Source organism: Oncorhynchus masou, chromosome 33 (genome assembly GCF_036934945.1).
Source record: "Oncorhynchus masou masou isolate Uvic2021 chromosome 33, UVic_Omas_1.1, whole genome shotgun sequence".
NCBI classification, from domain to species: domain Eukaryota; kingdom Metazoa; phylum Chordata; class Actinopteri; order Salmoniformes; family Salmonidae; genus Oncorhynchus; species Oncorhynchus masou.
This window is the reverse complement of record NC_088244.1, coordinates 34,193,313-34,216,927: the sequence shown is the minus strand read 5'-3', so window position 1 is coordinate 34,216,927 and position 23,615 is coordinate 34,193,313. Positions and strand designations below refer to the sequence as shown.

Sequence of the window (23,615 nt, the reverse complement as noted above, 5' to 3'; positions counted from 1 at the left end):
ACCAAAAAAAGTGTTAAACAAATCAAAGTATATTTTTTATATTTAAGATTCTTCAAAGTAGCCACCCTTACTTCATGATTCCGTATGTGTTATTTCGTAGTTTTGATGTCTTCACTATTATTCTATGATGTAGAAAATAAAGAAAATCCCTTGAATGAGTAGGTGTAAAACTTTTGACCAGTAATGTACATCTTCATTTATCCACCTGTTCCACTGTCTGGACTGGACCTCCCACCTGTTCCACAACAATACGCTTCCTCATGGAGAAAAGTGCCAATTCATGTTCACTACATCCACCCCAAACAACCCAATACCTTTTCATAACGTTTTTGTTTTGTTGCTGCTCTGTTCAGTATTGTTTTGGTTCAATTGTTTCATTTCTTCAAAGGTGAACTTTTTTGAGAACATGAACAAAGAATGGAAGTCAATTGAAGTCTTGTCTCCTAGTGCTGTTTCTTCTCCCAAAGCTTTTTGCTTACCACCTCCCTCTCCCTCACCGCTCTCACCGCCCTCGCCTGCCTCTCCATAACCGCCCTCGCCTGCCTCTCCATAACCGCCCTCGCCTGCCTCTCCATAACCTCCCTCTTCTTCACCTCCCTCTCCATAACCTCCCTCTCCTTCACCTGCCTCTCCATAACCTCCCTCTCCTTCACCTCCCTTACCCTACCTCCCTTACCTCTCTCTCCTTCACCTGCCTCTCCATAACCTCCCTCTCCTTCACCTCTCTCTCCTTCACCTGCCTCTCCATAACCTCCCTCTCCTTCTCCTCAATCTCCACATTCCTCTCCTTCACCTCCCTCTCCACCTTCCTAACCTTCCTCTCCTTCTCCTCCCTCTCCACCTTCCTAACCTTCCTCTCCTTCTCCTCCCTCACCTGCCTCTCCATAACCTTCTTCTCCTTCACCTCCCTTACCTCCCTCTCCTTCACCTGCCTCTCCATTACCTCCCTCTCCTTCACCTGCCTCTCCATAACCTCCCTCTCCTTCACCTGCCTCTCCATAACCTCCCCCTCCTTCACCTCCCTCTCCACCTTCCTCACCTCCCTCTCCTTCTCCTCAATCTCCACATTCCTCTCCTTCACCTCCCTCTCCACCTTCCTAACCTTCCTCTCCTTCTCCTCCCTCTCCACCTTCCTCGCCTGCCTCTCCTTCGCCTGCCTCTCCTTCGCCTGCCTCTCCTTCGCCTGCCTCCTTCACCTGCCTCTCCTTCACCTCCCTCTCCTTCACCTCCCTCTCCTTCACCTCCCTCTCCACCTTCCTCACCTCCCTCTCCTTCTCCTCCCTCTCCACCTCCCTTACCTCCCTCTCCTTCACCTCCCTCTCCACCTTCCTCACCTCCCTCTCCTTCTCTTCCCTTTCCACCTTCCTCTCCTTCACCTCCCTCTCCTTTTCCTCCCTTACCTCCCTCTCCTTCACCTGCCTCTCCATAACCTCCCTCTCCATAACCTCCCTTACCTGCCTCTCCATAACCTCCCTCTCCTTCACCTCCCTTATCTCCCTCTCCTTCACCTCCCTCTCCACCTTCCTCACCTCACCTCCCTCTCCTTCTCCTCCCTCTCCACCTTCCTCTCCCTCACCTCCTTCTCCCGCTCCATCACCTCCCTCTGACTCCCACATCGACTCCGATAAAAGATAGCTGCTACAGTATTTACCCTGAACCCAGCACAAACTGTCTTCGCTGCTGTCTACATCAAAAAGACCTGTCCTTGATTATCCTCTACCTCAAAAGACTGGATTGATTCTTTGATTGAACTCGAGTTGCGTCCCCTCTCACATTTCAGATCTTTACATCACAAGGACGACCTATATGACACTCATGCAGACAGGCAAGTCCAAATGGCTGTGCAAACACAAGAATACAGTATTCTGCTTTTTCCCCATGTTTCCCTGTTCAAGGATTCTCATATTACTGCCTTTGAAGCCGAGGAGCAGACAGGGAACAATCTCAGAATACAATAGTCTACTTTATAACCAGGTTTAAAGCATTCCAGATGTTAGTGCTCTCACAGCAGCAGTAACAGATGAACAGGGTGGAGGGAGGGCAGGGGGGATAGTATTAAGAGTCCATTGGTGCGCCGGTCAGATTGCCGTTCACGTGAGGTAAACACCCAATTACATCTGAGCTGATTTTCCTGATGCGGAAAATACTTCCAAAAAATGTCTTCAACAAGGGGACAACATGTTAAATAGACCAGCTTGTTGGGAGTTAGTTGCACGACACAGACCGTTACCGTTCGCAGGTTTGTTTAATGACTGTATGGTGCTGCAGTTTCCAGATCAAAAACCAGGATTTCAGGGGATTTAGGGTTGGAAAAGAGAGGAGGATGGAGAGGGAGAGAAGGAACAAAAAGACAAAGGTTAGAATGTTCAACTGTAAGATTTAACTGTGGCTTTTCGCTTATTGGCAAAACAGAAAAGATGGACCTTGAGGAGAAATAGCATCCTTTGAGCTCTTTGAGTTGAACAGACCTCAGATCTCCTTAAAAAGAAAAGACATTCACATTCCTTATAGCCAAATACATTTCAACTCAGTTTTTCAGGATTTCTTGCATTTAATCCAAGTAAAAATTCCCTGTCTTAGGTCAGTTAGGATCACCACTTTATTTTAAGAATGTGAAAGGTCAGAATAATAGTAGAGTGAATTATTTATTTAATCACATTCCCAGTGGGTCAGAAGTTTACATACACTAAATTAGTATTTGGTAGCATTTCCTTTAAATTGTTTATCTTGGGTCAAACATTTCGGGGAGCCTTCCACAAACTTCCCACAATAAGTTGGGTGAATTTTGGCCCATTCCTCCTGACAGAGCTGGTGTAACTGAGTCAGGTTTGTAGGCCTCCTTGCTCGCACATGCTTTTTCAGTTCTGCCCACACATTTTCTATAGGATTGAGGTCAGGGCTTTGTGATGGCCACTCCAATACCTTGACTTTGTTGTCCTTAATCCATTTTGCCACAACTTTGGAAGTATGCTTGGGGTCATTGTCCATTTAGAAGACCCATTTAGGACCAAGCTTTAACTTCCTGACTGATGTCTTGAGATTTTGCTTCAATATATCCACATAATTTTCCAACCTCATGATGCCATCTATTTTGTGACGTGCACCAGTCCCTCCTGCAGCAAAGCACCCCCACAACATGATGCTGCCACCCCCGTGCTTCACGGTTGGGATGGTGTTCTACGGCTTGCAAGCCTCCTGCTTTTTCCTCCAAACATAACGATGGTCATTACGGCCAAACAGTTACGATATTTGAACGATATTTGTCCCCATGTGCAGTTGCAAACCGTAGTCTGGCTTTTCTATGGCGGTTTTGGAGCAGTGGCTTCTTCCTTGCTGAGCAGCCTTTCAGGTTATGTCGATATAGGACTCGTTTTACTCTGGATATAGATACTTTTGTACCTGGTTTCCTCCAGCATCTTCACAAGATCCTTTGCTGTTGATTTGCACTTTCCGCACCAAAGTACGTTCATCTCTAGGAGACAGAACGCGTCTCCTTCCTGAGCGGTATGACAGCTGCATGGTCCCATGGTGTTTATACTTGCGTTCTATTGTTTGTACATATGAACGTGGTACCTTCAGGCATTTGGAAATTGTTCCCAAGGATGAACCAGACTTGTGGAGGTCAACAATTTTTTTTCTGAGGTCTTGGCTGATATCTTTTGATTTTCCCATGATGTCAAGCAAAGAAGCACTGAGTTTGAAGGTAGACCTTGAAATACATGCACAGGTACACCTCCAATTGACTCAAATGATGTCAATTAGCCTATCAGAAGCTTCTAGAGCCATGACATAATTTTCTGGAATTTTCCAAGCTGTTTAAAGGCACAGTCAAGTTAGTGTATGTAAACTTCTGACCCACTGGAATTGTGATACATCGAATTATAAGTGGAATAATCTGTCTGTAAACAATTGTTGGAAAAATGTCCTGTGTCATTCACAATGTAGATGTCCTAACCAAAACCATAGTTTGGTAATAAGACATTTGTGGAGTGGTTGAAAAACGAGTTTTAATGACTTAAGTGTATGTAAACTTCTGACTTCAACTGCAACACTGTTCATCTTCCATTTGGGCTATGAGAGGAGAGAGGTTATCTCCAATAGCTTTATAACTTTTGCCTTACCCGTAAATGTTACTTGCTCAATGTGTGGAAGCTAATTTGGCACATTAAAATAACCTATTCATAGCTTGGTTTCTCAGTAACCCCCCTTGGTGTAAGCTGTGCCCGATACTGACATGGGGTCCTGCAGGATATGAGGACACAATTCACATCCCTATGTGCATGATGAAAATGGTGTCCACCCCTCTCCTGTTCATGCCTAGCTGGATCTGCATCACCACTCTGCCCCAGAGAAAGGGTCTGTTTTACTCACTTTATGTTTGCTGTGGTGTCTTTTCCCAGGTACCACACGACAGCCCAGAGAGGGGGAGGTTCCTGGGGTTGACTATAACTTCATCAGTGTGGGGGAGTTCCGCGTGCTGGAGGAGAGTGGCCTTCTGCTTGAGAGTGGAACCTATGACGGTAGGCATGTTTTTTTGGGGGAGGTGGTCTATGGCAGTAGTTCCCGAAGTGTTTTACTCAGGCCCCCCTTCCAGCATCGGGGAACATCCCGCGCCCCACGTCTATTTCTATGGGCACATGCACCTCTACACATTTTGTTATGGGGTGCAGATAAACTTTTTAAAGTTTTAAGTCGTCGTCGTCGCGCCCCCCCCCCCCCCACACACACACACACACACTGTCGACCTCTCACCCCACAGTTTGGGAACAACTGGTCTAGGGGAGGGTGGAAGGGAGCAGGGGAGATGGAGAGGGGAGTGGACCCTACGCAGTAATAACAATTTCCTAAGGATGCATCCGCATCACAAAATGAATCTCCCATGAATTATGCATTGTTTGTATAGTATCTGCTGAGCTGTCACCACCATCCAGGTCATCAGATAAACTCAATATAAAGATAGCATTCATACCATTGTAAATGTGAAATGAAGTGGCTAGCTTTTTCAAGAGCAGAATAGCGTTGTCCCACTTGTGATTCAAAGTAGGTTGATGATTTCTAAGAAGCCAGCGGTCAGCATTGTGACACAGAACCCTGGGGGTATGTACCGTCATAGCCAGTTGTATCCAGACTGCACCAGTATGCAGGATAAATTATACATCCACACAGGGAGCAGGGAGGCCATATCGTCGGCTGATCTTCATATGGCTGCTTCAGTCAGGATGCTAGTTATTAACCTCTCTAGGGTACGTGGGACTCTTAATGTCCCACCTGACCAACATCCAGTGAAAGTGCAGGGCGCCAAATTCAAACAACAGAAATCTCATAATTAAAATTCCTCAAACATACATGTATTTTACACCATTTTAAAGATAAACGTGTTGTTAATCCCACCACAGTGTCCGATTTCAAAAAGGCTTTACGACAAAAGCATACCATGTGATTATGTTAGGTCAGTACCTAGTCACGGAAAAACAGTCATTTTTCCAGCCAAAGAGAGGAATCACAAAATGCAGAAATAGAGATAAAATGAACCACTAACCTTTGATGATATTCATCAGATGGCACTCATAGGACATCATGTTACACAATACATGCATGTTTTGTTCGATAAAGTTCATATTTATATCCAAAAATCTCTGTTTACATTGGTGCGTTATGTTTTGCCTCCAAAACAGCTGGTGAAAGTGCAGAGAGCTACATCAGTTTACAGAAATACTCATCATAAATGTTGATGAAAATACAACTGTTATACATGGAATTAAAGATATACTTCTCCTTAATGCAGCTGCTGTATCAGATTTCAAAAAAGCTTTATGGAAAAAGCACACCATGGAATAATCTGAGTACAGCGCTCAGAGACCAAAACAAGCAATACAGATACCCGCCATGTTATGGAGTCAACAATAGTCAGAAATAACATTATAAATATACACTTACCTTTGATGATCTTCATCAGAATGCACTCCCAGGAATCCCAGTTCCACAATAAATGTTCTATTCGATAAAGTCGTTTATGTCCAAATACCTCCTTTTTGTTTGCGCATTTAGTACAGCAATCCAAATGTGCAGCCACTTGGTCCAGACAAAGTCAAAAAAGTTATATTGCAGTTCGTAGAAATATGTCAAACGATGTATATAATCAATCTTTAGGATGTTTTTATCATAAATCTTCAATAATGTTTCAACCGGACAATTCCTTTGTCTTTAGAAATGGAAGGGAACGGAACTAACTCTAACGGGCGCGCGCCTGACTGAGCACATGGGCTTCTGGCAGACCCATGACTCAATCAGCTCTCATTCTCTCCCACTTCACAGCAGAAGCCTGAAACAACGTTCTAAAGACTGTTGACATCTAGTGGAAGCCTTAGGAAGTGCAATATTATCCCACAGACACTGTATATTGGATAGGCTAAGACTTGAAAACCTACAAACCTCAGCTCTTTTCCCCGGTTTTTGCCTGCCATATGAGTTCTGTTATACTCACAGACATCATTCAAACAGTTTTAGAAACACCAGAGTGTTTTCTATCCAAATCTACTAATAATATGCATATCCTAGAATCTGGGCCTGAGTAGCAGGCAGTTTACTCTGGGCACGCTTTTCATCCGGATGTGAAAATTCTGCCCCCTACCCCAAAGAAGTTAATGTAGGGCCTTTTGACCTCTGAGGAATCCCCTCTTGGACAACTGAGACACACACACACGTACATTCTCTCTCTCTTTCTCTCAGCTCATAACAATGCGTTTTTGTTCACAGGCGGGAATGTGTGACTAGTCTGATCTCCCTTTAAGTCAATCTGCGACTTACAGCCTGGTTTATTACCGGCAGCGCCATTACTTTAGTCTGATCTCCCTTTGAGTCAATCTGTGACTTACAGCCTGGTTTATTACTGGCAGCGCCATTACTTTAGTCTGATCTCTCTTTGAGTCAATCTGTGACTTACAGCCTGGTTTATTACTGGCAGCGCCATTACTTTAGTCTGATCTCCCTTTGAGTCAATCTGTAACTTACAGCCTGGTTTATTACCGGCAGCGCCATTACTTTAGTCTGATCTCTCTTTGAGTCAAACTGTGACTTACAGCCTGGTTTATTACTGGCAGCGCCATTACTTTAGTCTGATCTCTCTTTGAGTCAAACTGTGACTTACAGCCTGGTTTATTACCGGCAGCGCCATTACTTTGGCTGGACACACCGACTCATTCCAGGGTTTTTCTTCTTTTTTTACTATTTTCTACATTGTAGGATAATAGTGAAGACATCAAAACTATGAAATAAAACTCATATAAATCATGTAGTAACCAAAAAGTGTTAAACATTTTTGGGATAGGGGGCAGCATTTTCACCTTTGGATGAATAGCGTGCCCAGAGTGAACTGCCTCCTACTCTGTCCCAGATGCTAATATATGCATATTCTTATTAGTATTGGATAGGAAACACTCTGAAGTTTCTAAAACTATTTGAATGATGTCTGTGAGTATAACAGAACTCATATGGCAGGCGAAAACCTGAGAAAAATCCAACCAGGAAGTGGGACATGAGGTTTGTAGTTTTTCACAGCTTGACCTCCCGAATACACATTGAGATATGGATGAGGTTGCACTTCCTACGGCTTCCACTAGATGTCAACCGTCTTTTGAAACGTGAATGAGGATTCTACTATAAAGGAGGGGCTCATGAGACCTCTGAGTCACTGGTCTGGCAGAGAGCCTTGGTCTCATGACGCGCGCTCCCAACAGAGTTACCTCGCGTTCCAGTGCTTTTTCTGAAGACAAAGGAATTCTCCAGTTGGAACATTATTGATGTTTTATGTTAAAAACATCCTAACGATTGATTCCATACATTGTTTGACATGTTTCTAAATGACTGTAACGGAACTTTTCAAGATTTTTGTCTGGATGAAGTGCCTGCGCCTCATGAAGTCGGATTACTGGGCTGAACACGCTAACAACAAGGGGCTATTTGGACATAAATGATGGAACTTTATGGAACAAATCAGTCATTCATTGTCGAACTGGGATTCCTGGGAGTGCCTTCTGAGGAAGATCATCAAAGGTAAGTGAATATTTATGGTGTTGTTTCTAACTTTGTTGATTCCAAAATGGCGGGTATTCCTCTGACTGTTTTGGGCTCTGAGCCCCATTCTCAGATTATGCTTTTTCCGTAAAGTTTAAAAAAAATTGACACAGCCGTTGCATTAAAGAGAAGTCTATCTTTGATTCTGTGAATAACACTAGTCAATGTTTTTTATGAGTATTTCTGCAAAATCACCGGATGTTTTGGAATCAAAACATTACTGCACGTAATGTGCCAATGTAAAATTAGATTTTTGGATATAAATATGCACATTATAGAACAAAACATACATGTATTGTGTATCATGATGTCTTATGAGTGTCATCTGATGAAGATCATAATATATATATATATGATGGGCCATTACTCCGCCCAGCAGTGCTCTCATCTGGCCCAGTCTTCAGGCAGCCTTCACCTCCTCCAGCACCGCTGCCTGCTGTCTCCCAAGCCTGTTGCTCATTCATGTTCTCTCTATTTAATCCCCTGGTTCTGTTCACCGGTGGACTATGCTCTGCTCCTCTTTTGAAATACTCTAGCCTCTATACCCTCTCTCCCTACCGCCTGGGCTCTCCCTGTTGCTCTGGCAACACCGGGTTCTCTCTTTGCCTCTCATTCAGGTGGTGCTCAACTGCAGGGTAGCTGACTCAAACTCAGGGAGGAAAGTGCCAACAAAGGTTAGCCCTGTATTATTTCTCGGGAGGCACAGAGAGGCTGATAGGCCGTGAGTAGTACTCTTTGCTCTTGAGAGTTGTGCCTCGACTCCAGATCGGGGAGGTGAGTCTACACGCCGCAATTCTTAACTTCGCTTCCAGATCTCTAGCGCTCCATATGGACGCCAGCCAGGGCAACATGAACGATGGATTATAGAAAGACAGAGATAATTGGAGAGAAAGAAAGCAACGATGCAATACAACCAAGATCGACAAATGCTGAGATAAGAAAGTCCGGGTTTGCTTGTTGACGTTGTGGGTCTGACTCGGTGGGGTTCTGAACGAGAAGTCGTGCCAGGGATTGCGGTGCTGTTTCCAGTGATGATGTTGCATTGTAAGAGAGCACAGAACAGCAGATCACACGGCAGCTCTGATAGGTATTTCAAGCGCTCCCGTAAAGCAGAGTTACTGAAGATAAGACCAGCCAGGGCTATGGGCCAGGAGGGAAGGAAAGGGTCAAGGTGCTGCAGTGGGGAGACACACACAGGCAGGGGTGAGTCCTAGGGAGGAGGATTGGGAAACGCTCCAATGCTAAGGAATGTCAGAGTTGCGGAATACACAATCAAGTTGGTGGACTTTCAGGTTGTTTCATTGTGGCTCTAAAAAGACAAACGCATTGTCCAAAAGAGTACAGAGGACAGAATACAGATGTTATGTTCTAGATGGTGGCAGTGCATTTGCTAAAGTGGGAACTTGGGGAAGAACTGATCAGAGGCAGCAGCTCTGGTCCTTCAGCACAGGCACCTGTAGTGTCTCTACTAGACGTCTCTACTAGAGTACAGGGTGCAGCTGTAGTGTCTCTACTAGAGTACAGGGTGCAGCTGTAGTGTCTCTACTAGACGTCTCTACTAGAGTACAGGGTGCAGCTGTAGTGTCTCTACTAGACGTCTCTACTAGAGTACAGGGTGCAGCTGTAGTGTCTCTACTAGACGTCTCTACTAGAGTACAGGGTGCAGCTGTAGTCTAGCAGAGGCGTCCATTCACACGGTCTCGCCCTCACAGCAGAGGAATGTGGAGGTGACAAGGGTGGCTGTGGAGACAGTCAGCTTTGCCTGCACTGTGACAGCAGCGGAAGGGAGCCTGTCTAAACTCTGGAGCACAAGATGGGCTCTGCCTGGCTGCCTCGGGCACTCTGCCGTCTAGTCTGCGAAGGCTGGGAATGCTGCTAGGCAAGGCTGCACAGTGGGAACTAACCAGGAGAAAGAGAGACGGCTCATCCTCCATGATTAAAGAGTGTCTGTGTGCACAGCCTTGGCTGGCTAGTTAAGAGGCAGAGAGAGGGGGAGAGGTTAGAGAGAGTGGCAGGGTAAGCAACAGTGATAAAGAAAGAAAGAGAGTGGAGGGATAAATAGAGGGGGGGGGGGGTGAGTGGTAGAGCAGAGAGAGAAGGGATAAGACTCTCGAGGCAACGTTCCAAACCTCCACACGGGGGGGGGGGGTTCCCCAGTTCCCGCATCCCTAACACACTCAGCGCTTCCCATCGCAGAGCCGGAAGCGGTGCGCGCATAATGGCGGTCTCCTGGTGTGCTACTGCTATGCTTTCACCACAGAGACAGATGGAGAACGGGAGCACAAGACCACGGGGGAGGAACAGTGAAACTGAGAGGACAGGCGTGAGAGCGCCGACCTTACTGGCGCTTCCTATCCCTGTTTTGGAGGCTGCCGCCTGTACTCTGTACTCCCGTCCTACAGAGGTTCTCACGGGTTGAGAACCTGGCAGCTGCTGCCTACTTTATCCAGATGGCATGACTTCTCCACACTACAATACAGTACCACTGAGTACCATGGCCCAGGCCCTGCTGCATATTTCAGCCCTGGATCCGCCTGGGACTGGACCCACACAGCCTGGTCATGGATAAGGATCGAAAGGGAAGGTTGAAAGGTCATGTCTCCCACCAGTTGTACAGAGTAGCGCTTTCCAAGCTGCATAGTGTATGTGAAAGCTGGCCTGACTGAACTGTCGGCCTGGGGCTGTCGAGTAGTGTTGATGAGGTTGGTTGTACACGTAGAACCCTGTTCTATGGCTGAAATGTAAAATAGTCGTCGAACAGCCTGAAAGACCCTCCGTATCCTGTCCTGTTCGTTTGTTGCCGTCATTATGCTCACGGGTCCGTCTTGCTACGATCTCATGTTCACACAGCTAGAGACTGTGGGTTTCTAGCCGTCCGCACCCTCTGCCTAGTACCTACCTTAGTTAACACGTCTCTCTTCTCCACGCACACACACCCGTCTCCTGGCACATCCCACGTATTCCCTTCAGCTGAATGGTGATACTGTTACAAATCTCTATTCCTCCTTCCTTCCTCGCTCCCTATTCCCCCTTCCTCTCTTCCTATCCCCTCCCCCTCTCTTCCTATCCCCTCCCTCTGTCCCCCCCATCCTCTCTTCCTGTTCCCCCTTCCTCTCTTCCTATCTGTGTTCACTAATGCACATTAATCAGAGACTAGGAGAGCGGTGTTTATGAGCTATTAATCACGCACCACTGGGCCTGAGAGATTGAGGGAGGCAGGGGGAGAGGGCGGCAGGGGGAGAGGGAGATGGGGAGAGCGAGTGGTGGGGAGGGAGATGGAGAGAGCGAGTGGGCGAGGGCGCATGGGAAGTAGGAGGAGAGAGAGGGAGATGACTGGGCTGTGTGGTGACAGGTCTGGATTAAAGAAAGCCTCCTATCTTTCATCTTCATCGTGCTCACCGTGCTGAGGCATAATGAAGCTGTCTTTTGACAAATGCAAATTGATCGGCTGCATGTCGGCAGTGGGAGATGGGGGAGAGAGGGAGAATGGATCAGGATGGATCGGTTGGGTGTCTGTTTAAGGAAAAGGTGTGTTGATCCCTTTTGTTTCTCAGCGTTGTGCCGCTGGGTTTGGTGTGTCATCCGATAGCTAATAAACCTGTAGCCAGCAGGGGCTCAGACTAGGGGCTGTTGGATGTATCTCCAGGGTCACGGAACAGTGCAGAGAAGAGAGATACAGGGAGAGAAGGTGTGAGTCACACAGACGGTAAGACGACTCCTGCCTCCCTTCTCAGAGCCTCTACTCCCTGTCACAGACGGACCGATTGAGACCGGCAAATAGTCAAGTTGTGTATTGTATTACTCGACAGCGGCTGTGCCATTTACTCTACACAAATGACTTGATTGAGATATTAAACGTACTGCATTATGTACAGCAAAAGAACATAGGGTTGTGTGGAGTTGAGAGGGTAGCTTAATGAGTTTTAATTCACAAACCCCCTCGAGTCTTTCTCTCCCACTCTTTAAATAAGCTAATACAGGGTGTAATTAATTCAAATGAGGCTTTCCAATTATGCATAAATTAAAGAGCGAGCCAAGGGTCTCTGTCTAAAAACAATGTGGATGTTTTGGTTTTGACATCCAACCCCATGCTAATGGTGCCGTGTTCCCAATGAATGTTAGCCATGTCTGTTAATAACTTAATAATGATCATGATTTAGCATAATTAACTCTTTCATTTGGCTGTGGAGGTCTGGTCCAGGGATGTTTCGTAAACAAAACACTACAGTATAGTCATTAAACACTGAGCGTGCTCCTACTCTTAGATATTAGGGTGTATGTTAAATTCCCATGAGATGAGCCGAACCCTCAGTGCTGCAAGCTGCCTAAAATGTCTTGTCGGCTCAGCTGATGGACCGCTGGAGCTTGGAGCTGTTTCTCCACATGTGATAACTCTCTATGGTACGTTCAGCTGTAATCCAACACTCCCAGATAGCCTGAGAAACTCCAGTGCTTTTAAACTACATGATTTAGTGTTGCCGTCTACTCTACTGTCAACGGCATTGGAGGACTGGCTTCCCAGGGAGCTGAGGGAACAGCAAAATGAATCAATATTTATATAGCTTCCTGACTTGCTGTCCCCCCCCTCATTCCTCTCTTTCTTTATAGTATTCTGTCTGGTTAGCTAGAAGTGGAGAGTTGGAAGAAGTGAAGAAATTGGGTCAATTTCCCCACAGAGTTTTCCTCTCCTCACAGAGGGGATTCATGCTGTTTTGGCCCCGGGCGCCACAGCACACGACACAGGACAATAAAACACAGCTAATAGCGCCAAGAAGCTCCTCGCTCGGGTCTGTCCTGGTAAAGGCTACTGCCACGGGGCTCTGGGGAGCCCCCCCAGCCCAGCACTGCAGTAAATATGAGAGAGATGGGGAAGGAGAGAGCGGGACAGAAAGAGAGGGAGCGAGCCTACGCTCTTGTCAGGCACGGCATAATGTTCCGTGGGGAATCCATTCCCCTCTGAGTATAAACTGTGTGTGTGTGTGTGTGGCTGCACCTGCCATATTTTTAGTTGAATTGTCTTGTTGTTGTCAAATCAATACAATCAAAACAATCATTTTTTTCCCCTTCCAGCGAAGTATCATCTAACCTCGTCTACCAGGAAGCTACCGCAGACGGTTTCTGTTGACGCTGCTGTGTGTGTGTTCTCTACCAGGCAACTACTACGGGACGCCCAAGCCCCCAGCGGAGCCCAGCCCGGTGCACCCTGACCTGGTGGATCAGGTGCTGTTTGATGAGGAGTTTGACACCGAGGTCCAGAGGAAACGCACCACCTCTGTCAGCAAGATGGACAGGAAGGACAGCGCAGCCCCCGAGGAGGAGGACGAGGAGGAGAGAGAGCGGTCTCCAATGGTCAACGGGCTCACAGGTGAGATGCCCACGCTGTCCTACGACAACATGTTCCCATCCTCTCAACTGCCTCAAGCTGACCGTCCACGGCATTGATGTTGTATTAAACACGGCTAATAACAATTCAACCGATGGCAACACCACAGGGAGCCATGTTTGCTTGTACATTCAGTCTCTTTCACTGTGTCGGAGATCGATTTGTTCTGGCTCAACAATAGCTGACCGCGCTGCCCAAAATGAGAGAAAGAGGGATGAGAGAGGGCTTCTTTCCCTGTCACACTCATTCCCTCCACACTCTTTCCCTCCACCCTTCACACTCATTCCCTCCACACTCATTCCTTCCACACTCTTTCCCTCCACCCTTCACACTCATTCCCTCCACACTCATTCCTTCCACACTCTTTCCCTCCACCCTTCACACTCATTCCCTCCACACTCATTCCCTCCACACTCATTCCCTCCACACTCGTTCCCTCCACACTCGTTCCCTCCACACTCGTTCCCTCCACACTCATTCCCTCCACCCTCCACACTCATTCCCTCCACACTCATTCCCTCCACACTCATTCCCTCCACACTCGTTCCCTCCACACTCGTTCCCTCCACACTCGTTCCCTCCACACTCATTCCCTCCACCCTCCACACTCATTCCCTCCACACTCATTCCCTCCACACTCATTCCCTCCACACTCATTCCCTCCACACTCATTCCCTCCACACTCATTCCCTCCACACTCGTTCCCTCCACACTCGTTCCCTCCACACTCGTTCCCTCCACACTCATTCCCTCCACCCTCCACACTCATTCCCTCCACACTCATTCCCTCCACACTCATTCCCTCCACACTCGTTCCCTCCACACTCGTTCCCTCCACACTCGTTCCCTCCACACTCATTCCCTCCACCCTCCACACTCATGACCTCTTTCCCCCAAAGAGGACACCCCAGGATGACCTGTTCTTTACAGAAGGACACTTTTAAATCCGAACGCTACAAGGTGAAGTAGTCATATGCTTCTCCATCTAGCTAGATCAATAATGTAGAAATCCCTGGTTAAGGGATACATGTTGTTGTTGTTGTGTTTCCCTCAAAGACCGTATCCTCTCACATGTACCAGAAACAAATTCAGAAACAAAGTGCCAAAGGTTGTTATTCACAAAGGGTTGAGAATAGACAGCATTTATCAAACGGAGAGGGGGGGGGGGGGGATTGATGCAGTTAGATATCACAATGTTGTTTTTGTATCTAAAAAGTACAATTTAAATAAGAAAAGTACTAATAATAATATGAATGTGTTTTTAGCAGCAAAAAAACTGCAGTACTGATTCGGAATTGAAATACATATAGAATCGTGAGAATCACAATACATATTATATCGGCACCTATGTACTGTGATAATTTTCATAACATGATGTTCCTGGCCCTACAAACATTTGAGTTTTTCAAGTTCAGCCTTCACAAACCATTCGTGGTGTACCATTCCAGAGAAATGCACCACTCTCATCCGATGAAAGAAATGGAAGGTAAATGGATGAGTAGTGAGTGGACACAATATGACAAGTTCCACCGCTCCCTTTTCTCTATCCCTGGAGCAGCATCTGCCTGTGTTCCCATTTGCCCTCCAGGCTCCCCCAGTAGTATCTCTCCTCTGGGCTTGGAGAACTTCCAGCTGGCGTGTTCCTCTCTGCTCCCACAGCACAGCTGTCCCCTGTTTGGTTTGGAACACCCTGCCGAGCTTCTGACCATAGCCCCGTGTCCTCTTTCTGGCTCATCCTGGTCCGTCTGAAGGGCACTCCCCCACCCCAAGTCTGAATGGTGCCAATGACCGAGAGAGAGAGAGAGGACAATGTAGCCCTCCCGTCCGTTAGACGGTCAGTCTGTTTGGTGCCATGGGCCCCTTAGGGTCTTGCCTGCAGCTGGGCACCAAGGCCGTCCTCTCTCTGCCTGATTTAAAATGTCTCAGTTGTGATCAGGCATATTAGAAAAGCCGTGGGCAGGCCCTGAGGGCAGGAAGGCTAAACACAGTTCTGAGTAGAGTTAAGTCGCTGAGGCATGGGCCCTTATTCATAAAGTGTCTCGGTGTTGCTGATCTAGGATCAGGTTCCCGCTGTCCATATAATCTCATTCATCACAATCTCAAAGACAAACTGATCCTATTTCAGCGCTTCTACTCTGAGACTGTTTCTGAATGCATGAAAATAAGAATTAAATATATGCCATTGTAAGCTGACCCTTTTTTCCAAAGCGATTTAATCTTGCGAGCATACGGTTTTGGTATGGGTGGCCCCAGAAGCAATCAAACCCACGACCTTGGCGTTCAAGTGCCAAGGGACTGAAGCATAGGTCTAAGAACAGTTAGACAGGCCAGGGACTCCGCAGAAAGAAAGCCACATGAGTGATGCCGTGCAGGACTGAGCCGTTCCAATGCACACCATCTCTCTGGCCTTGGGCACACACAACAATGGGTCAATGCGTGGGATGAAGAGAACACTTCAGTGTCTTTCCACTGTGGGGTATTTTCTTCATGAAAGAGACACAGCTCTACCTTTACCTATGTAGTGCATCATACCCACGTCACCGATCCCTGGTGCTTCATACATTTCAACTCAGTTTTTCACGACTCCTGACATTTAATCCTAGTATAAATTCCCTGTATTTAAGCGGATCACCGCTTTTATTTTAAGAATGTGAAATGTCAGAATAATAGTAGCGAGAGATTTATTTCAGCTTTTATTTCTTTCATCACATTCCCAGTGGGTCAGAAGATTACATAGAGTCAATTAGTATTTGGTAGCATTGCCTCTAAATTGTTTGACTTGGGTCAAACGTTTTAGGTAGCCTTCCACAAGCTTCCCACAATAATTTGGGTGAATTTTGGCTCATTCCTCCTGACAGAGCTGGTGTAACTGAGTCAGGTTTGTAGGTCTCCTTGCTCGCATATGCTTTTTCAGTTCTGCCCACAAATTCTATATAGGATTGAGGTCAGGGCTTTGTGATGGCCACTCCAATACCTTGACTGTGTTGTCCTTAAGCCATTTTGCCACAACTTTGGAAGTATGCTTGGGGTCATTGTCCATTTGTAAGACCCATTTGCGACCAGGGCTTTAACTTCCTGACTGATGTCTTGAGATGTTGCCTCAATATATCCCCATAATTTTCCTCCCTCATGATGTCATCTATTTTGTGAAGTGCACCAGTCCCTCCTGCAGCAAAGCACCCCCACAACATGATGCTGCCACCCCCGTGCTTCACGGTTGGGATGGTGTTCTACGGCTTGCAAGCCTCTCCCTTTTTCCTCCAAACATAATGATGGTCATTATGGCCAAACAGTTCTATTTTTGTTTCATCAGACCAGAGGACATTTCTCCCAAAAGTACGATCTTTGTCCCCATGTACAGTTGCAAACCGTAGTCTGGCTTTTTTATGGCGGTTTTGAAGCAGTGGCTTCTTCCTTGCTGAGCGGCCTTTCAGGTTATGTCGATATAGGACTTGTTTTACTGTGGATATAGATACTTTTGTACCTGTTTCCTCCAGCTTCTTCACAAGGTCATTTGCTGTTGTTCTGGGATTGATTTGCACTTTTCACACCAAATTACGTTAATCTCTAGGAGACAGAACGCGTCTCCTTCCTGAGCGGTATGACAGCTGCGTGGCCCCATGGTGTTTATACTTGCATACTATTGTTTGTACAGATGAACGTGGTACCTTCAGGAGTTTGGAAATGGTTCCCAAGGATGAATCAGACTTGTGGAGGTCTACAATTTTCTGAGGTCTTGGCTGATTTCTTTTGATTCTCCCATGATGTCAAGCAAGGAGGCACTGAGTTTGAAGGGAGGCCTTGAAGTACATCCACAGGTACACTTCCAATTGACTCAAATTAAGTCAATTAGCCTATCAGAAGCTTCTAAAGCTATGACTTTTTCTGGAATTTTACAAGCTGTTTAAAGGCACAGTCAACTTATTGTATATAAACTTCTGACACGCTGGAATTGTGATACAGTGAATTATAAGTGAAATAATCTGTCTGTAAACAATTGTTGGAAAAATGACTTGTGTCATGCACAAAGTAGATGTCCTAACCGACTTGCCAAAACTATAGTTTGTTAACAAGGAGGTTGTGGAGTGGTTGAAAAACAAGTTTTAATGACTCCAACCTAAGTGTATGTAAACCTCCGACTTCTACTGTAGATGTAGGTAATTCAGTCATTTAGCCAAAGGGTGCGAAGACATTGTACAAGCATCAAACTATACTATTAGGTCTTGAAGCCAGGCTTGTAGACGGAGTCGTTAAGGCTGTTTTGATAAAGCCTTTGGACTGTTCAATGACTGACGACGTTCATACATCGAGACGACACACTCATCACTTCAGGGTCTGCACACACCAGGAAGCTTCTTATTCCTCACGTTTCTGCAGGAGGGTGATAGATATTATGTGCATTCTATTGTTGACGTTACAAAGGAGCCCTCCATTGCCTCCATGCCTCCAGCATGAAGAGCTCCTTCTCTTTATATGTAAATATGTCGGGCACTGTACTACTGTCAGTAGCTCCTTACGTTCGTCTTTTTACGTGCCATTTTCTGCCTCCATTCAGATCAGGAAAAACAGGTCTGAGCACTGAATACATTAACGAGTTAGGTCAGAGGCATGCAAATATAAACCTGGAGATAAGAGCACACACACACACACAGGGCTGGGCTGTGTGATGCTAATAAGGTCTGGGCTCTGAGCTCTGTGCTGGGTAGGGCTGAAGCGTAGTTTAGGTCAGCTCTACCCATTGCTGCCCGCTTGCCGCTCGCACTCCAGAACATCACTGCTGACATGCAAATCCTGTGGCACACTTGCTGCGCTTCCGTCTCGCTCGCTCTTTCTCTCTCGCTCGCCCACCTTTTCTCTTACTCTCTCTCTTTGCATCTCTCTACCCTCTCGTTCTCTCTCTACCCTCTCGTTCTCTCTCTACCCTCTCGTTCTCTCTCTACCCTCTCGTTCTCTCGCTCTACCCTCTCTTTCTCTCTCTCTACCCTCTCTTTCTCTCTCTCTATCCTCTCTTTCTCTCTCTCTACCCTCTCTTTCTCTCTCTCTACCCTCTCTTTCTCTCTCTCTACCCTCTCTTTCTCTCTCCTCTCTACCCTGTCTTTCTCTCTCCCCTCTCCCTGTCTCCTCTCCCTCCCCTCTCCCTCTCCCTCTCCCCTCCCTGTCCTCTCTCTCCCTCCCCTCTGTGCTGTGTGTAACAGTCTAGAGCCCACAGTCTGTCCAGGGCAGCAGCACGGCAGTAGCAGGAGCAAGGAGAAATGCAGGGAGCTCACAGGGTTCCTCATGCTGCCTCCACACGCTCACCACCCTTCTCTCTCCCATTTTCCCTCCCCCTGTCCCTCTCTCCCTCCGTGGCCACCCACGCAGAGCACAAGGACAAGGCTGGGCCGGAGTGGAGGAAGACGGTACCCAGCTATAACCAGTCCAGTAGTGGGGCTATGGACTTCAGGACTTGGAACACCTTACCACACGACGAGAGCCAGGAGCCCCTGCCCAAGACCTGGGAGATGGCCTACACAGAGACGGGCATGGTCTACTTCATAGAGTAAGTACTGGTCTTCTGGTTCTCGACTCCAGTACAGTGCCAGGGTGGTGTTGGTGATGCTAGTAGTAGAGAGAGGTAGTTTTCAAAGAGGGATGGTGATTTGTTTGTACAGAGAATAGTTTCGGTGTTACACTTGTCGATCCGGAGTCCTACTTGTTTTTCTGCGGCTCACAGTACAGCGATTTTTAAGTGAACAATAGTATTATTGTAATTATGGCATAGGATTTGTGAAATGATTCATTATATTAACCTATCTGGTGTCTAGAGTACAGGTGTATTGTTTTCCTGTGTTTGATGTCGTGGTGCTGGGCTTGGGCTGAAAGCGTTGGCCCTCTCCCCCTCCCTTCGTTGTTTACCAGTCTGTTCTGTTTGTGTGGCTCACACAGCATACAGAAGTCAGAGCCAGGTGCTGTAGCCGGCCTAAAATCAATAGCTCATTCTCTCTGAGCAAGAGAAACAGGAGAAACAATTGGACAAATGGAACGCTCCCAAAGGCCTGCTCTCTCTCCTCTCTGCTTTCTGCAAGATGTCTGCATCTGCTCTCTGCTCTACCTTTCTCTCTCTCTCTCCCTCTCCCTGTCTCCTCCCCCCTCTCTTCCTCCTTCCCTCCTGCAATTTCTCCCTCTGAGGGCCTGTCTGCCTCTGCTCTGCTCTGAATACTTCTCTCCCTCCATCCCTCCCTCTCCCTCAAACGACCTGTCTCCCTCTTTTCTGTGCTGGCTTCCTTTCTGTCATCCCTCCCTCCATTTCTCCCTTAAAGAGCCACTTGATTCCAAAATAACGACATACAGTTGAAGTCGGAAGTTTACATACACTTATGTTGGAGTCATTAAAACTCATTTTTCAACCACTCCACAAATGTCTTGTTAACAAACTATAGTTTTTGTCAAGTCAGTTAGGACATCTACTTTGTGGATTACACAAGTAATTTTTCCAACAACTGTTTAAAGACATATTATTTCACTTATAATTCACTGTATCACCACTCCAGTGTGTCAGAAGTTTACATACACTAAGTTGACTGTGCCTTTAAACAGCTTGGAAAATTCCAGAAAATGTCATAGCTTTTGAAGCTTCTGATAGGCTAATTGACTTAATTTGAGTCAATTGGAAGTGTACCTGTGGATGTATTTCAAGGCCTACCTTCAAACTCAGTGCCTCTTTGCTTGACACCATGGGAGAATCAAAAGAAATCAGCCAATACCTCAGAAAACAAATTGTAGACCTCCACAAGTCTGATTCATCCTTGGGAACAATTTCCAAACTCCTGAAGGTACCATGTTCATCTGTACCAACAATAGTACGTAAGTATAAACACCATGGGACCACGCAGCTGTCATACCGCTCAGGAAGGAGACACGTTCTGTCTCCTAGAGATGAACGTACTTTGGTGCGAAAAGTGCAAATCAATCCCAGAACAACAGCAAAGGACCTTGTGAAGATGCTGGAGGAAACAGGTCCAAAAGTATCTATATCCACAGTAAAACGAGTCCTATATCGACATAACCTGAAAGGCCGCTCAGCAAGGAAGAAGCCACTGCTCCAAAACCACCATAAAAAAGCCAGACTACGGTTTGCCACTGCACATGGTGACAAAGATCGTACTTTTGGGAGAAATGTCCTCTGGTCTGATGAAACAAAAATAGAACTGTTTAGCCGTAATGAACATCGTTATGTTTGGAGGAAAAATGGGGAGGCTTGCAAGCCTAAGAACACCATCCCAACCGTGAATCATGGGGGTGGCAGCATCATGTTGTGGGGGTGCTTTGCTGCAGGAGGGACTGGTGCACTTCACAAAATAGATGGCATCATGAGGCACGACAAGTATGTGGATATATTGAAGCAACATCTCAAGATATCAGTCAGGAAGTTAAAGCTTGGTTGCAAATGGGTCTTCCAAATGGACAATGACCCCAAGCATACTTCCAAAGTTGTGGCAAAATGGCTTAAGGACAACACAGTCAAGGTATTGGAGTGGCCATCACAAAGCCCTGACCTCAATCCTATATAAAATTTGTGGGCAGAACTGAAAAAGCGTGTGCGAGCAAGGAGGCCAACAAACCTGACTCAGTTACACCAGCTCTGTCAGGAGGAATGGGCCAAAATTAACCCAACTTATTGTGGGAAGCTTGTGGAGGGCTACCTGAAACGTTTGACCCAAGTTAAACAATTTAGAGGCAAAGCTGCCAAATACTAATTGAGTGTATGTAAACTTCTGACCCACTGGGAATGTGATGAAAGAAATAAATGCTGAAATAAATCATTCTCTCTACTTTTATTCTGGCATTTCATATTCTTAAAATAAAGTGGTGATCCTAACTGACCTAAAACAGGGAATATTTACTTGGATTAAATGTCAGGAATTGTGAAAAACTGAGTTGAAATGTATTTGGCTAAGGTGTATGTAAACTTCTGACTTCAACTGTCAGGTTGTGATTTTAAAGGGGCTTTTAGTTTGATTTGTTTGTTTGGGGTTTGGCAGAATGGTGAGGGAGGACGAGGGTCCTGTGGTTTGGTGAATATCTATACTCAATATTAATATTGCCATTGAGAAAATTCAAAACAAAACGAGACATGACCTTTTTCAAGGTCAGTCTCGCAAAAAGACGCATTCTTGCGTTCTAACTACCCGCTATTCAAAGTGCTCTGAACAAATTAAGGGAATTGTTCACAAACATTGGCACATCCTAAAAATCCGATGATAGTCTCGGTAATGTGTTTTCGGACCTTCCCCTGGTCGTATTCTCACGGGGCAGAAATCTCAGAGACCAATTGGTAAACTCTGATTTACCACCCCAAGATATTCCTGAACAACGTCTATTTGCGCCCCTACTGGATGGAAATTACAAATGTAATGGCTGTGCTCAATGCAATGGCACTTATAAATGTAGATCCTTCAAACACCCACAAACAGGGAAACAGATCCCAATCAAAGGTGTTATTACGTGCTCCACTAAGGCAGTTATTTACCTTATAACTTGTCCTTGTGGTAAAAATTATGTAGGTAAAACAAAGCGCGAATTAAAAGTACGTATCTCAGAGCATCGTAGCACCATTAGGTGTAAAAACTTTACTTATCCAGTTGCGGCCCACTTCTTGGAGGCAGGCCACTGCGTTATATTGGCATCGAACATGTCACCCTCCCGAGGGGAGGGGGTGACCTTGATAATTTATTGTTAAAACGAGAGGCTGCCTGGATCTTTAATTTAAAGACCCTTGCGCCCTTCGGTCTCAACGTAGACTTTGATCTGAAGCCATTCTTGTGATTATTGTGACTTTGCCATTGTAATTGTTTGTAAACTTGTGTAGTCAAATTAATCTATGATCGTATGCTATCCATTTGTTGTTTGTATGCTGTTCTTTGTATGACATTTTAATATTTGATTATTAACCAATGATATTAGGCCACTCCTGGCCATGATTACAGACACCTGTGTCTTTTGACATTATATAAACAAGTCATCCCGCGGCGTTTGTGATTATACCCTGATAAAGACAGCTTGGCTGTCGAAACGTTGGTATTACATTTTTGCATCTGAGCTCCTAGAGTGTGCGGCTCTCTTTTATTTTCAAGTTTCTATTCCGCTAGCCAGCACCTCGTCTTAATAGGTGTGCGTTTCTTTTTCTTCTAGAATATCTATACTTCATCGAGTTGCAACGGTTTTTGCTCAGCGTGTAAAGTCGTGCCTCTCTGTCCCCACAGTCACAACACCAAGACCACTACCTGGCTGGACCCCAGGCTGGCCAAGAAGGCCAAGCCCCCGGAGAAGTGTGAGGATGGAGGTGAGAATCACACACTTGTTCTTCTCTCCTTTTGAGGACTTAAAATATATTTCCTTTAAAATGTCCGCGCGGGGGAGGATTGCCCTTTGTTTTATTGTCCTTACAGGGGACGTTTCAAGTCCCTATAAGAGGAAAGAGGAACAAGACCACACACACTCTGGTTCTCACACACAGACGGTGTAGAATACACGTTCTTACACAAGCATCTTGCAGCAAGGTGGCACTCTCCCGACACACACGGCAGGGTAGCCTAGTGGTTGGAGCGTTGGACTCGTAACCAAAAGGTTGCAAGATCGAATCCCCAAGCTGACATGGTACAAATCTATCGTCCTGCCCTTGAACAAGGCAGTTAACCCACCGTTCCTAGGCCGTCATTGAAAATAAGAATTTGTTCTTAGCTGACTTGCTTAATTAAATAAAGGTAACATTTTCAAATGAACACACGCGCACATGTTACTGTCCATAATCTCAATGCAGCCCATCAGACAGAACTATCAGTGGGGATCCTGTATGCCGCTGCAGGCTGTGACATGTAGACAAGACGGACAGTAATGTAAACAGCTAAACGTGGCCCTGCAGGCCCCAGCGATGCGGTGACACACTACATTACCCAGCCTGCCCCCTGTCCCCTAATGGCTTGTGGGAGACCTGCGGAGAGCTCATCAGCACTGTATCTCCAAAAAGGCAATTCCACAGTCCCCTCTTGCGTGAAGCGCTCTTTCCCCTCTGCATGTGTTCGTCCTAGGACAGCACACACTCCAGATTCCACTCACACACCGCTGGGAGAAGACAAGCCATTCTTTTACAGGATTGCCATAACTCCACATTTCCTTACTT

General features: G+C 46.2%; 1 protein-coding gene across 1 annotated transcript in view; it reads left to right on the top strand.

Moving 5' to 3' along the window:
* The window catches only part of LOC135528357 (membrane-associated guanylate kinase, WW and PDZ domain-containing protein 3-like), a 193,254-nt gene that overhangs the window by 144,099 nt on the left and 25,540 nt on the right, over positions 1-23,615 (top strand). Inside the window, 4 exon segments of the mRNA XM_064957381.1 lie at positions 4,401-4,520; positions 13,226-13,438; positions 18,818-18,995; positions 22,699-22,778. Coding sequence (XP_064813453.1) covers positions 4,401-4,520; positions 13,226-13,438; positions 18,818-18,995; positions 22,699-22,778 — 591 coding nt within the window.